Source organism: Papio anubis, chromosome 5 (assembly GCF_008728515.1).
Source record: "Papio anubis isolate 15944 chromosome 5, Panubis1.0, whole genome shotgun sequence".
NCBI classification, from domain to species: Eukaryota; Metazoa; Chordata; class Mammalia; order Primates; family Cercopithecidae; genus Papio; species Papio anubis.
In genome coordinates, this window is record NC_044980.1 from 41,889,836 (window position 1) to 41,905,679 (window position 15,844).

At 37.2% G+C, this 15,844-nt stretch overlaps 2 protein-coding genes across 12 annotated transcripts in view; both read left to right on the top strand.

Annotated features, from left to right (window-relative positions):
- C5H5orf34 (chromosome 5 C5orf34 homolog) overlaps positions 1–9,605 on the top strand; it is a 25,349-nt gene extending 15,744 nt beyond the window's left edge. For 6 of the 8 annotated variants that reach the window (XM_021939354.2, XM_017959521.3, XM_017959527.3 and 3 more), the window contains 7 exons: positions 1,433–1,524; positions 2,417–2,486; positions 3,132–3,302; positions 3,713–3,807; positions 5,292–5,390; positions 8,363–8,403; positions 9,192–9,605. In XM_021939354.2, coding sequence (XP_021795046.1) covers positions 1,433–1,524; positions 2,417–2,486; positions 3,132–3,302; positions 3,713–3,807; positions 5,292–5,390; positions 8,363–8,403; positions 9,192–9,385 — 762 coding nt within the window. In that variant the 3' untranslated portion in view covers positions 9,386–9,605. Of the gene's footprint in view, positions 1–1,432; positions 1,525–2,416; positions 2,487–3,131; positions 3,303–3,712; positions 3,808–5,291; positions 5,391–6,999; positions 7,093–8,362; positions 8,404–9,191 lie in introns of those variants that run through there. The other 2 variants (XM_017959524.3, XM_017959525.3) reach the window with 2 other exon arrangements.
- A 1,369-nt stretch (positions 9,606–10,974) lies between these two features.
- TMEM267 (transmembrane protein 267) overlaps positions 10,975–15,844 on the top strand; it is a 51,744-nt gene continuing 46,874 nt past the window's right edge. For 3 of the 4 annotated variants that reach the window (XM_009208369.4, XM_009208364.3, XM_009208368.3), the window contains exon 1: positions 10,975–12,488. The gene's annotated coding sequence lies outside the window, so the exon portion shown is untranslated. The remainder of the gene's footprint in view (positions 12,489–15,844) is intronic. The other variant, XM_009208365.3, reaches the window with a different exon arrangement.

A 15,844-nucleotide genomic window follows, 5' to 3' on the forward strand; every position in this document is an offset into this window, starting at 1 on the left:
TGTCTGTTTTGATAGCCAAAAGAGAAGCCCAATAGAGATTTAGATAGTCAGATAAAAGGACAGAGACTTTTGTTTGGAACATATTATATGCTAAATTCTGTCCCAGGAACTTTATATGTATATTATATCATTAATCCTCAGATAAATCTGGATGGTAGGCAGTATCCCCATTTCACAGGCTGCAGGCACTGAGGCTTATAAAAGGTTGTATAGCCTGCCCATCATTATAGTTGGTAAGAGGCAAACCTGTGATTTGAATCCACATTTGTCTGACTTTGAAGCCCATCTTCTTCCCCTAATGGTAAAGAGTATGAGCTGCACTCTTTTGGTGGTTTAAATCAGATCTCTACTGTTTCTTAGCCCTCAGTCTCAGTTTTCTCATCTGAAAAACAAGCATTAATAGTTATCTCAGAATTATTTTAAGAAACAAAGGAGATAATCCATGTAAAGTGAGTAGGATAGTGCCTAGCACATAGCATCTGCTCCACAAATGTTAGTTGTTGCTATTATGATATTTTATGTGAACACAGCTTTGGACCCTTTTAGGATTATCTAAAAAGAAATCAACAAGTTGGAAGAGAAGGCTGGAGACGGAGTCCTGGAAAACACTAGCAAGTCTGAGGAAGAAGAAATTCAGAAAGAATTTTAAAATAACAATTTTTTTCTAATTTCAGTAACCTCAGCCTGTAAATAATTTTTTCTTCCATAAACTATAGCAATAGTTCTTCCATTAATGTAGCAAGATGGTATATTCATTCAATTAAAATAGTTTTTTTTTTAATCTATATAGCCATTTCTTTCTGTCTTAAGGGAAAGGAGTGGCTCATGATAAATTTCCTGCTAATGTGTAGGAAAATTAGTTTGGTTACCATATTAATGTAAATATAGCTAATATTTAAATTGCATAATAAGTTATAAGTTGTTAGAATTTAATTTTTGGGCTAGGCATAGTGGCTCATGCCTGTAATCTCAGCACTTTGGGATCCCTTGAGCTCAAGAGTTTGAGACTCATCTGGATAATATAGAAAGACCTCGCATCTACAAAAAACTTAAAAAATTAGTCCAGCATGGTGGCATGTGCCTGTGGTCCCAGCTACTCGGGAGGCTGAGGTGGGAAGGCCTCTTGAGCCACAGAGGCTACAGTGAGCTGTAATCGCACCATGGTACTCCAGCCTGGGCAACAGAGTAAGACCCTGTCTCAAAAATAAATAAATAAAATAAAATAATAACTTTCAAATGAATAGGAGTAATTCTGTATTTTAAAAAAATGGGAAAATGAAAAAGCATCATAAAATACCATGGTTTTATGGGCTTCCGTTTGTTAAAATAACTACTCGTCACTATTTTAAAAACATATTTCAAGGAAAAACAGCTAAGTAATAAAGGCAAAAATTTATTATTAATGAAATTTTTCATTTTAACTAATTTTCAGAGAGAAGAGAAAACTTACTCAGTAAATAACCTTCCTCCAGATAGACCAGGAAGTCCATTCTCTGTTGGTTCTCTAATTAAACAGGCAACAAGGTAAGTTCTTCCCATTCAATTGAATCAAATGTTATGTGTCTAAATATCTTGGCACATTTTCTTGTGATTAAGGATGAGATTAAGAATTGGCAGGCACAATGGAAATATATGCCTTCGGTAAAATTTGTCAACTTTTTTGGTGTCATAACTTATAAAATAAGGTAATTTTTATGTCATTTATTAAGAGTACTTCCGGCTTTGTAATTTAAATACGGAGAACTATCCATATATAGTGAGCAAGTGCTGAGAGGAAGTAAGTGCTCTTTCTCTGCATAAGTGTGGCATCATTATTGTTCCTTGAAATCAAGTTGGAGATTTGATGATATATTTAATATGTTTATACTTCTTTATTATCTTCAGAGTAATAGATTTCTGAGAGTATGATAAAGCATAGATTGGTTCTTTGGTTCATGCTTTTAAAATTCTCTCAATCTGTGACACCCAGAAGAATGCAAGTGGACTGTTGTATTGTTTCTTTTTATAAATTTATGTACGAGCAATTTCCAAAATAGATTTGAAGAAGCATATTCTATAATTTGATTTCCTAGGGATAGTTGATTCACATCCCTACCATTTTTAGGCTATGTGAAACTTTCCAGGTGGTGTGAATCTATCACCTCTTAAAAAGGAGTTCCTGAAAATTCTGTCCATGGAATCATTTCATTGCTAAAAATTAGAGGAATAGCCTTAAGTAGGTAAGATTATTACAAAGGGAAGCAACAGTAGTTCCCTTCTAGGGTCTTAAGGATTTCTTGAGAAAAAAGAGTTCCCAACACATTTCAGTGGAAATGATTTACGGATCATCTAAAATGTTGTATGGCAGTGAAAATGGGTTGCTAGAATTGGAAAATGTCATTTGCAAATGTTTAAGTAGTAGTTTTCGTGTTCACAGAATTCTTCAACATTGTGTGAAGATGAGACTTTCTTTAAGCCATAACTATCGTATATGCTGCTGGAAAATGGTATGTTAAAATTATTTTAAAAGCAAGATATTTTTAAATTGTTTTATTGTTTGTATCCATACTTCTGAGTTCAAACAGCTTTCCTCTAAGTTATGTGAGAAATTCTTTGTAACATTAATGTTGGTTTATTCAGAAAAATACCTACCTAGTAGACAAACACTGAAAGTTCAGGCTTTAATGTTACAGTTTTATTGTATATGGTGTTTTTGTTTTTCATGAAGAGGAAAGGATAGGGGAACTGACTGGATTTGAAGTATGTAAAAATCATTATAAATCATGATATTATAGTGTTCTATATTTTCATAACTGTAAAAATAAATTCATTAATGCTGATTTGGAGGAAGTGATTCTCAGACTTTGATTTCTGTATATATATTTAATTACAAATCTATAAGCTCCTAATTTTTGTCTATATTGGATGTAAAGTTCAGAGCAGAACAGTGACTTTACAAAGATATTAGAACTGAATCTGCTTGAAAAAAATACTGTTTTTGGTATTCACTTTTGGAAAAGTTAAAATATAAGGATTTTACAATATTCGACTTCTGAATAAGTACCCGAAATTGCCTCAGAGTCATTAATATTCATTTAAATCTTGTTGTTAGATAACTCCATTTCCTGCTATTTTTATTTACTTGGTTTTAGGTACCTGGGATAAATGATAGCAATATACTGCCTTTGGTTTTGAAAGAGTCACTCATACCCAGCGTGGGAAGATTTCTTGCCTACTCTGATGACAAAGTACATGCTATCTTTTTAGATGGCATTACTCTAACCCTAAATTGGAATTTCAGCTCTCCTATTGAGAAGAGACAGGTAGGTATACTTCAGACTGAAATCTATTTTTTACTGGTTATCTGTGGAAAAGAGAACAAAGAAAATAAAGTACCACACTATTTCAGTTCATTTTTTGAAGTATAAAATCTGTCAAAAAGCTTTACTGATCTCTTTGGATTTCCTAGCAAATATCAGAATGACTTGACAAATAGTCAGTTTTCTAAAGATAACTGATTATAGAGAAAGGGATTAGTATTTTCATTTGTTTTGATAATTACCTATATGAGTGGTGGTTAAATAACACCCATATCTTATATAAACAACATTTAAATTGTTGCATCTTTAATGATTCCTCTACTTATTTCTTTAAGTTAATGAAGTTAGAATAGGTTTTTTGTGTTTTTGTTTTCAGTTCTAAAATGATAAAACATATCTTTCCATTTCTTAAGGTAAATCAAGGTCTTAACTTGGGTTGGTGTAAGTTAACGTTTCCTGATGGACAAGATCAGTTAATTCAAATTGAACACCCTGAACCATATGAAAGGTACTGAAAAGCAATTTTTAAAATTATTTTTATGTTTTACTTTTAACTAACAGAGAAGAAGCAATAAACATTATTTAAATGTTATATACATTTTTAGTTTTTCCATGTGGATAATAATGAAGGCATTTCAGTCATTTCGGAGTTGAGAGTTGTACTTGTGTTTAGTGTAACTAAATAGATCAAGTCAGCTTTTTTTTTTTGAGACAGAGTTTTGCTCTTGTGGCCCGAGCTAGAGTACAATGGCACAATCTTGGCTCACCGCAACCTCCGTCTCCTGGGTTCAAGCGATTCTTCTGCCTCTGCCTCCTGAGTAGCTGGGATCACAGCTATGTGCCACCATGCCTGGCTAATTTTTGTATTTTTAGTAGAAATGGGGTTTCTCCATGTTGGTCAGGCTTGTCTTGAACTCCCGACCTCAGGTGATCTGCCCGCCTTGGCCTCCCAAAGTGCTGGGATTACAGGCGTGAGCCACCATGCCCAGCTTTCAAGTCAGCTTTAATCATTTCATTTGTATTCAAGTAACTTTTCCAAATGAAATATGTTGTAGACATACTGATTTGCTGTGGAGGTTAGATATAGTCAGCTGTGTTAACAATTAACTAATCCTCTAACCAATTTGAAATAAGGTTTGCAACCACAAATAACTAAAATTGTGTATATTTCTATAAAGTGGATAAAATTGCCCAATGATTACTCTTAAAATGGGGAAGATTCTTCAGCTTTTTATGAATTTTTTTTTCTTTTGGTTTATCTGTTAGTTACAGTGTAATTCTACTTGTGATAGTCTTGACATTTTAGTGATTCTACTTGAGAATATTCACAAAAGAATTGTTTTTTATTACCTCTTGAATGTATTTTTCTGTTGGGTGTTATTGTGTTTCAGTCTAAGTGCTTATTCATTGCTATTAATGATTTGCCTCAAAAAAGATAGTTTCTTTAGCAAACATTTCTGTTGATTCAGCCAATCATTTCAGATCATTCATTTTATTAAACTTGATACCTGTTTTAGATACCTAGTAAGTTATATATAATTATACATATGCGTACAAGCATATGTGTGTACGTATTAGCGGCCATTTTTTGGTTTAAATTTTAGTAAGCAAATGCTCACTTAGTCATATCATGTGTCAACATTTTTTGATAAAACTTAAACACATTTTACTTTGAAAAACTAAAAGAATTAGAACATTTAAAATTGAACTTTAAATGAAATCCAAATATCACCTTTATTTTGATTCTTAAATGTCATTTTTATTAATCAAAAATATAAGTAAATCATTTTCTTCTTGATGAATAATGGAAAAAACTTGGCTTTTCTATGACCAGTGAAAAGTATTTTGTGAATTGCCCAGTAAATGCTTCACTTTAACATTTTTTCTTTATCCTTTTTTCCCAAATTGTCTTAATGATTTTACATTTGTTTATAACTTTATAATGTATTCAAGTTCATTTTTCAAGTATTCCTTTTAATGTATTCACTTTAGATATGTGACAACAGTAACATCATGGTGCAGGAGACTGTTCCAGACTAGTCCCAGGGAGATGCCCACTCATTCGTCATCTTCTGTTCTCCAAGAAAATTGGTATTTTTATTTTAAACTGAATCTGTTTAGAAGAGCCAATACTTTAAAAAAATTAGTGTCAAATGGTAAACTGAGACTTTTTTCAGACTAGTCCCAGAGAGATACCCACTCTTTTGTCATCGTCTGTTCTCCAAGAAAATTGGTATTTTTCTTTTAAGCTGAATCTGTTTAGAAGACCTAATACTTTTAAAAAATTAAAATTGTCAAATGGTAAACTGAGAGTTTTTTCCCCAAAAAATTTTTCTTAGTTTTGAATATGTTTAACTCCTAAAGTATTTTTGATAGCCTAAGCTTGAAAATAATTTATTTCTAATCAGACTTCTAATTTATTACATTTCATCATATTCTATTTTACCTAAAGGTAAGAAAACCTTTGAAAACTTAACATGAAAATGAGTGGCTCTTTTTATGTGACAAATTCATCCTGAAAACTTCATGGAAAAATTTAAAGGGGATTCTTAAATTTTTAGTAATGTTAAAGGAAATAAAAGGTTTAATAACATAAGCTTTCAGAAAAAATTGATTTTTAAATAATTTCTGTCATATTAGTTACTTCCCCCAAATTAACTGGCCGATCAAATAAAGCAAGTATTTTAGTCCCTCCTGTGTGCTTTTCAGTGTGCAGGGTACTAGAACTGGGCTTCATAGGAACTTTTTGTGAAAATATAAGATAGAAAATATAGGAAGAAAGGTCATTAGAAGATTAGTGTCACTGAGAGTCTAACCTGAATATATTGGAAGACAGGGATATCAGGAACAATTTAGGAAGCTTTTTAAGTAAGTTTTGTGAGGTGACCTAACATAGTGTAGTGAAACAAAACGTAAACATTAAGCCTATTTTTGTTACCTTTTCCTAAGTCATTTCTTAGAACAAATCAAATCATATCAGTAAGTGTTATTTGAGTATCTCAGGTATCTAAGGATCCAGCTTTGCAGATCCCTCATCCTTTAGCTGTAGCCTGTTTGGAAGCAGAAAAGGTGCTAAAGTAACTAGCAAAAAAAACAGTTGCGATGGAAGGAAAATTGTACTTGTCTATAAAACTGGTCCCTTCGCCATTGCTTAGCTCGCAGTTTGTAAAATATCATCAGCCTTTTTATATGAAAGCTGAGAAAAGGCTGTCAGTACACACTAAAAACTGCAAGTAGAGATTGGTGATAGCAGCTAAAGGTGAAAGCAACTAGGAACAGCAGAGGTAAGATAAAGAAATTGAGTAGCAGCTCCATTCCCCTTATAAAGCCTTAGGTATCTCCACTTTGGTTTTTCTTATCAAAGAGGGTAGCTTGAAGGAAGAAACAAGATTGTACAATAAAAAGCTACCTAAGTTGTATTCTAGTATTTTTTTTCCACCACACCCTCCATTATTAGCTTATTAATTCAACTTTTTAGTCAACAAATAGTACATGTTTCATAAAAAGTTCATTATGTGAGCAACAACATTAAAGGTTGTATTGTTTCTTACACCCAGAAAAATGTGTCTTGGGTTTAAAAAAAAAAGATATTTTGCTATTGCAATGAACAATCAGCTGACTGTTGGAGTAAGTTGTATCCAAGTTCTTTTCCACAGATGTTTAAAATTATGAAATACTTCTTTTCATTCTCCATCCATAGGCTGGAGTACAAGGGAAAAGAGTACAAGCTGACAAGGAGCTGCATGTGATCTGTTGTAGTAAAACCAATAAAGCAGACAAGTCACACACCCTACTATGAACTGTGAAGATTTTTCTAGTGACTTGAATATTTTAGACTAATGTCTTCATTAATTTTGCAGAAAGCTAGTCAAGTTACAGTTTGTAGTTGTATGCCATTGCTCATATTTCATTCTAACCCGATGAGAAAAAGGATAAAGAGGCCAGGCACGGTGGCTCACGCCTGTAATCCCAGCACTTTGGGAGGCCGAGGCGGGCAGATCATGAGGTTAGGAGATCGAGACCATCCTGGCTAACACAGTGAAACCCCGTCTCTACTAAAAATACAAAAAAATTAGCCGGGCATGGTGGCAGGCGCCTGTAGTCCCAGCTACTCAGGAGGCTGAGGCAGGAGAATGGCGTGAACCCGGGAGGCAGAGCTTGCAGTGAGCTGAGATCTCACCACTGCACTCCAGCCTGGGTGACAGAGCGAGACTCCATCTCAAAAAAAAAAAAAAAAAAAAAAAGAAAAAGGATAAGGAACACACACTGAGGAGTTCCGCTGGAGATGTATATATTTGCCTTCTACTCCATACCAGTTGCCCAACTATCATTCCATAGAACATGGTAAGAACTAATGTTCATCATGTTAACCCTCGGTGCTTAAAAAAAACAATGAAATAAGTAGGTAGTCTACTCCAGAAGGAATTTAATTAAAAATGGTTGTTTTGACACATAATTCAACTATTTAAAAACTTGGATCTCCCATACGATCCATTCCCAAAGAGTTCCATATAAACGAGGTATTAATATATGCACAAGTACAGAAAAATAAAAAATCCTTTCTTCTGAGAGAAACAATCTAGGTAGGAAAAGCAGGAAGTTAAATAGTTCAAGAGAAGAGATTACAAATAAGTATGTGATTAATTAATATGCTATAGGAATTCAAGGAAGGAGAAAGCACTTCTTTCACAGAAGGAATGGGATTTTAATAGGTTTTTAAAGTTTGAGTAAACTTTAGGGAGGAAAGTAGAGTATATGGTAGGTTAGTACTAAGAAGTAGCAGGAAGGCCCATTATCTTCAAACGTCAATATTTGATTATAAATTCCTTGAAGTGGATTTACAAGGGGTAGACTTTTATTCACTTAGCTTTAAAGGCACTCAGTATCAGTTGAGTCAAGTTGATTTGTTGCTAAATAAAGGTAACATAAAGAGAATTCTTCTGTGTTCTTCCGTTTAAAATTCTAACCTTTATGAAAAAAAAAAAAGTCAGGTATGCTTATTTGAAATATCATGAATACAAAGGAATCAGACAACTGAATGAATTTTTTTTTTCCTTGGACAGGTCTGTTGCTTCTGAACTTGAAAAGATACAGAAGTTTAACTGTATCCTTTAAACAGAATGCACTGTCCTACATAATTACTCTCTTTCGTTCTAGGCTTAATTCATGACTTCAGTACTTTGTGAATATTAATCTATACTTAATATATTGCTAACCTTTATTGAGTAAGCAAATACTTAAGATTGTAATTTAAGATGGATCTTGTCCATAGAAGGTATAGCATGTTAACATTTATACTTTTCTTGAGTTTAAATTGGATAAAGAACAGTTAATTAGGGTTAAGGTCTCCTTTGGAAACTTTTTCACTTACATAATTATAAAATTATAGCTGTATAAGACCTCTTTTTTTTTAATGAAATATTTCGTTCTGTACATTCTCACCCAATTCATCTAAATTTGTTTTCTCTTGTGATTTTGCTCTAATCTTATTCAAATAAGTTCTTTAGTGAACAGGTTTTTCACTCTAAATCTTTTAAAATTAAAAATAGACACTACACAGATTCCTTATAATCCTATCATCCTACTCTTTAATTCCCATATCATTTCTTCATTTAAAGAAATGTTACTGAGATTTTCATTATTTCCTCCTTACCACCAAACCTCCACCCAAACACACACATACACTCTCTGTTCTCTTTCCCCCTCCTTTAGACTCTAACTAGTTTCTTCATTTACAAGGAGCAGACTTGATAAGCCTTGCAGTTCTAACTCTATTATGAATCCAAGAGGTCTTCCAGCTGAGAAATATTCAATATGAAGGCTATGCTTTCTGAATATAAAGATATTTATATAATGAAACGTGGGGAAAACCTCCTTAACTAAGCAACTTAGTGCTACTAGAGAATAGTGGTATCCTAAACCAGATTTCTAACAAGAAAAATGAACAGTCTTCTGATCATTATAAACCGGGATCTTCAGAAACCTTGCTAGGAGAAGTTAATGAAAACAGAGTATCAATAGCATTGAAAAAAACCTCTGAAATCCTTCACGATATTGACTGTCTTCTATCAAACTCTAAAAAGTGAAAAATGGAATTATTACAACATATTATTAAAAGTTTTAAGGATGTTGTTTCAAGTGACTGGTATAAAATTACTAGTAAGCCAAGATATTGTACGTATTACCCCTACACAATGATTGTGAAAGAACTGACATTTAACTTTGAAGGTATTTTTATTTAATTTGTACATTTTTAAAATATGTATTTGTATTTTATTAATAAATAACTATCTTGAAGTTTTGAACTGTTTCACATTTAATTCTTGTTTCAGATTTATGAGAAAAAAATTTGTAATGTTATAAAGTTGTTGCTGTTTTTATCTTGTGGAGCATTCACTGTTAATCTTCCGGTTTGTTCATTTTGTTTGTTTTTATTGTTGACATATGGTCTTGCTCTGTCACCCAGGCTGCAATGCAGTCGTGCAATCATAGCTCACTGCAGCCTTGAACTTGTGGGCTCATGGGATCTTCCCACCTCAGCCTCCCGAGTAGCTGGAACCACAGACATGCACCACCACACCTGGCTAATTTTTAAAAATATTCTTTGTAGAGACGGGAATCTCCCTATCTTGCCCAGGCTGGTCTTGAACTCATGGCTTCAAACTATCCTCCTACCTCCATTTCCCAAAATGACATGATTACAGGTTTGAGCCACTGCACCCGGCCTCTTTTTTTTTAATATGCAGAATTGTGCATTTTTTCACTTGCTATTTGGTCCCTTTACTCCAAGTATTTTTCAATAGAGCTATGAGACCAGAACCAGATCTGAAAAAAACGGAGACAAGCAACATTGTAAACTAAAAATCAGGCACTTTGGCAAAGACTGTATCTAAACTGTCTCATGAACCAGATACTTTCTTTTGAACACAGGAAAAGATTTATGCTGTAAAGTGTTTAACAGAAATGAGCTCACCAAAAGTGCTATTATAAGCTTGTCTATTAGGAGAGAACAAAACCACGTATCTGTAAAGACGTCAAGATTACACCAAACACAACCAGAAATGTTCTAATTTTCTGATTTGTATAAAAGACCTGGCTTTTCAAATGAAAGGGAAGCAGTAACAGAGAAAACGAGAAAAATGGGGAGAAGAGTGTAGATCAGGAATGATAATCTCACTAAGTTAAAGGGGCACAATGCCTTTTTTTTAATTCCTCTGACACTGGATTCCTTCACATTTCAATTCTGAAGTACCATTTCCTCATAAGGGCCTCCCATACTACCTGACTAAAGTTAGCGTCTCCCAAGTCTATTATATCACCCCACTTACTTCCTTTACTTATTACAATCTGTCTACCTTGTTTCCTTATGGCTCACACCCTCCACTAGAACTTGAGTTCCATAGTCATTCTGTGGCACACTGAGAACACTGTATAAATGAATCAGTAAGCTGGGCACAGTGGCTCACGCCTGTAATCCCAACACTTTGAGAAGCCAGGGAGGGGGTATCACTTGAGCCCAGGACTTCAACACCAGCCTGGGCAACATAAGCGAGATGCCCATCTCTACAAAAAACTTAATTACCTTCACGATGGCATGTGCCTGTGGTCCCACCTACTCCAAAGGCTGAGGCTGGAGAATCCCTTGAGCCCAGGAGGTCAGGGCTGCAGTGAGCTATGATTGCACCACTGCACTCCAGCCTGGGTGACAGAGGGAGACCCTATCTCAAAAAAAAAAAAAAAGAAAGAAAGAAATGAATAAGCATCTATAGGCAGTAGACTGACTACAGAGAAAAGAACTATTATTACATTGTCTGGGTTTGCATGAAGCCATCTACGTTGTTCCTCAATAGCTCCGTAAGGCCTAGATTATAAGACTTGTACCACACTGCCAAAAGGGTAATGCCAAATTACTGCATTCAGAAAGAGAAAATTTGTCCTTAACATGGCTAAAAGCACTCAAAATTGTAAATACATTTGCTGAGAAGTACTTTAAATTCTCATTTAAGTTATGTGGGGGTTAAAATGTGTTTAATTTTCCCTGTCAGTTGGGTCTTTTACATTGGCTAAGAACCAAGAGTGTGACAAGAAATGAGTTCTATGATTGAGAAACTCTGAGATTCTGGGGGTGGCCTAGGAGTTTGCTTTGAGATTGAAGTTTATTTTCTGTGGTCAACTATATAATTACGATGATACCACCCCTTGCTTTCCATCTGACACTTGGTTTGAGAAACTGTTAGTAGGAAAGGGAAAGAAGAATGTCCCTCCTTGGGCCTCTTCTTTTGGACCCGTGCTTCCTAGAGTCAAACGTCAAGCTGGTATTTCCTTGCTGCTAAGAGAGCAACCACTACTCTGAGGCAGAGACGGGATGGGACCTAGCCAAAGTCCCAGTAAACAAACTGTATCTTGTAAGCGCGATTTAATTAGCGTCAAACTACTCTGTATGGACTTGCTTTTTCGACTTCTAAGGATTTAGTAGTCATGATTAAGTGTTCTAGTCACGCTACTGCGGTCTACAAACAGTAGCTCCACAACATCCGCCCGCATCGTGGCAACGAATTATCAAGAAATCCCCAAGGGGGCGGTGAGGCGCTACTGAGGAGCTGCCGGTCAGCCAGGTCGCGAGGTCCCAGTCTGGTGAAAAGCTCCGTTGCCCACCCTGAGGGGTTCGCGGAAGGAAGTTGGCAGTATCGCTGCACCTTCGAGACACGACGGCCGAGGCTCCTAGCTCAAGCTTCTGACAGTAAGGCCTGTATGCCTTGCATTCGGGGAGGCCACTTCTCAGTCACCAGCTTTCTGGCCACCACTTGGGTGCGTCGTAGGGATGTTGGCAGCTACGTTTGCCGCACGGCTCCGACTAAACTGAAAAACGAATCCTCAAGTTTGACAAAAGTAAACTAAGAAGGCACTTTCCTCCTCTCACCCTGACGTCCCAAAAGTTTCCTTTTTAGGGGTCAGGGCCTACGGTGGGCGAGGAGAAACGAGGTATCTACCCGCTGCACCAAACAGTACTCGTACGTCACCTCCTTTCGACTTGGAGCGGGCCAGTATCCCGGCGTCCTCTCGGCTGACGCTGCGGTCTGAAGCCACTCTGGCCTGCAGCCGACGTCTCTATGGTTCCGACCGAGGGGAGGAGGAGAGGGGCGGGGCCGCTGTTCGAGCTGCTGCTTGTTTGAACTCAGAGAACCTGGGGTGGGTACGGCTGAGCCGCTGCGAGGGACTGAGGGGAGGGGGTGGGGTGGAAGCCGCGGAACTGCGTCCTGAGGTGGGAGATCGGAGGTGGAGACCACCGAGTCTGATGTCTGGAGGGTCCGGTTGCGGGTCGGAGGGCGTGCTGGAACAGCCGGCACGCGGGAGCCAGGAGTCTGCTGGGTGCGTGTGACCCACGAGCTGGCACTGTCCCGCGGCCCTGGGGTCTGCGAGGAGCCCTGGCGCCGCCTTCCGGCTTCACTCTTTTTTAGATATCTAGAACCCCAGCCCGCCGCCTTGGCTCCGCGCCCCTGGCCTTTTTCTGGCCCAGGGTAGGGTTCCGCGAGTCTTGCAGGAGGAGCCCATTGCAGTCCTTAACCGGTTGTAAGAGCCTTTCGCGCCCCGGAGCCCTTGAGGCTTGAATGCTGAAAGTGTGACATGGTCCCTTCCCTGCAGCCCGGCCCATTTTTTTTAAATGACATTTAAAAAATTATTGCATCACACCAGACTCAGAAAAGGATGTCTGGGAACTTCTGAGGCTTGAAACATGTTGAAATACAGAATTTCGTTTTATTCGTAGTGGGCATAGGAACTAAACATTTTAAGTGCAGACATCTAATGGCTATAAAAAGTTTCAGTGAAAGTAAGCAAGATTTGTGTTTCCTTTCTTTGTCAGTTAGTTGCATCAGATTTGGCATCTGCTTTTGATATTTTTCCATTAAAGAAATTAAATATATTAAGTTTACAACAACTACAGTTAAGTGAAGAGGTCTTACTGGTAAAGCATAATAAAGGCGGTTTCAGGAATTTGGACTGTGTTTTGACCTTAGGTTTTTGCATATAACGTGTCAGGTTGGTGGGGAGGAGGGAAAGTTAAAACAGATGACATTTACTTAGAGAATGTATCAGCTCTTATTTGTTTTGACAGAAATAATGTCTAAGAGATTATCAGCAAACAATACATGATATCGTATAATTAAAGTGACCAGCTAATCATATGTTTGTGGAATTCAGGAAGGAGAAAAGTACTGCTATGTATACTCTGAAGGCCCCAAAGTTAGTGGTATTTGCTATATGGGGGATGGGGTGTGACAAAGTTTGGCCATTGCAGAAAGTGGCTTCTGCGAGTCATAAGGAGGAATTTATAATATGTCAGTTATGTCAGAGAAGTCATCCCAAACAGTATATTTAGTTCATAGGCTGAGGATTTATTATGTGATTACCCCTTGTATTAGTAAAATGGAATATTTATTAAATACCTTGAGCACATTGGATTTTAAGCATGACAAGTTTAAAAGAGATCACTACTCTTAAGGAACATTCTCAACAAAAATGAATATGTAAAATAAACTTAAAGCTTATGAATTTAGGAGGTTCCGGAGTCCGTTTTATTTGTAGGGGGAGGAATAGGAAGTGGAAAAGGAAATAAGTTTAAGAAGAAAAATGGGTACGCTTAGGTGTATTTTTCAGAGACAATAAGTAATACAGGAAGAACACTTAGTAAATTTCTCTTTTTCTAATACTCAGAATCTAAGCCAGATGCTAAATATCTGCACCAAAAGTTGTAGTAGAATAGATGCCAGAAATGTGGGGTTCTGGAGCTGCAATTATACCTTCCTTAAAAATATAAATAGTACTCTTCTACATATCTATTCTGTAATAAATTACACCAAAATTTAGAGGCTTAAAACAGTAGACAATAGGGGCCGGCTCACGCCTGTAATCCCAGCACTTTGGGAGGCCGAGGCGGGCAGATCACGAGGTCAGGAGATCGAGACCATCCTGGCTAACACGGTGAAACCCCATCTCTACTAAAAATACAAAAAATTAGCCAGGCGTGGTGGCGGGCGCCTGTAGTCCCAGCTACTCGGGAGGCTGAGGCAGGAGAATGGCGTGAACAGGGGAGGCAGAGCTTGCAGTGAGCCGAGATCATGCCACTGCACTCCAGCCTGCGTGACAGAGCCAGACTCCATCTCACACGCACACACAAAACAAAGTAGACAATAATTTTATTCTTTCTGCGAGGTCAAGACTTAGCTGGTAGTTCTGGCCAAGGGTCTCATGAAGTTGCAGTCAGGATGTCGGCAGTGGCTGCAGACATCTGAAGGGTTGACTGGGGCTGAAGGATCTGCTTGCAAGTTCACTGTGAGCTTTTTCCTACCTCTTTCATCAGCAAGCTGTTTTGTACTTTCCATTGATAAAATGCATTCACATTATACCCATTATGTATAATATATGTGTTCCTATTTGTAAATCGTGATACAGTTATTTGTAAACAGTAAATTTTACTTGTTGAGGTCGCTTTAAATTTGGATCATCATGTAAATACTTCAAGTAATCTTTTGATTTTTCACTTTGCTCATGATACTTTATTAGCAAACTAATCCTTTTAAAATCTGAACTCATCATGTAAAATGTAGGGTTAGTAGGTTCGGTGTGGTAGTTTATGCCTATAGTCCCAGCACTTTGGGAGGCCAAGGTGGAAGGATCACTTGAGGCCAGGAGTTGAAGACCAGCCTGGGCAACACAGTGAGACCCCATCTCTACAAAACACTTTAAAAACAAAAATTTAGCCAAGTATAGTTGTGCATTTCTATCGTCCTAGCTACACCGGAGGCTGAAGCAGGAGCCCATGAATTCAAGGTTACAGTGAGCTATGATCATGTCACTATGCTTCAGCTTGGGCAACAGAGATACCTTGTCAAAAAAAAAAATAAGGTTATTAACATTTAAATATATATTGTGATTATTAAAAATTGCTTCGTGAGGGAAAGAAAATATAATGCACTGGCTTTATAAGGACGTCATGAAATTTGCAGTTAAGTGGATATTGGCTTTTTATTTTTGTCTTCCTTCTGGAATGAGGGTTGAAAATAAATTGGTAATTACGTCAGGCTCAGTGGCTCACTCCTGTAATCCCAGTGCTTTGGGATGCTGAGACAGGAGGAACACTTGAGACCAGGAGTTTGAGACCAGCCTGGACAACATAGAGGGACCCTGTCTCTTCAAAAAAGGAAAAAAGAAAAAATTACCCAAGCTTGGTGGCACTTGCCTGTAGTCCCAGCTACTCAGGAGGCTGAGTCAGGAGAATTGCTTGAGCCTAGGAGTTAGAGGCTAAAGTGAGGTACGACCTTACTCACTCCAGCCTGGGCGACAGAGCAAGACTTTGTCTCTAAAAAAAGAAAAGAAAATTTGTGATTATATATAAACAAAGGTTGAGTGGCAGCAGAGCTTTTGTGTTAGGCATCTGTGTACTCTTTGTCCAGCCTAGGTTTTTCTCATACCTTAATGGCCTTCTTTCTCCTTAGGGCTAACTTACAGGCCATACTTTACTGAAGGAGGGGAATATTGCTGCTGCT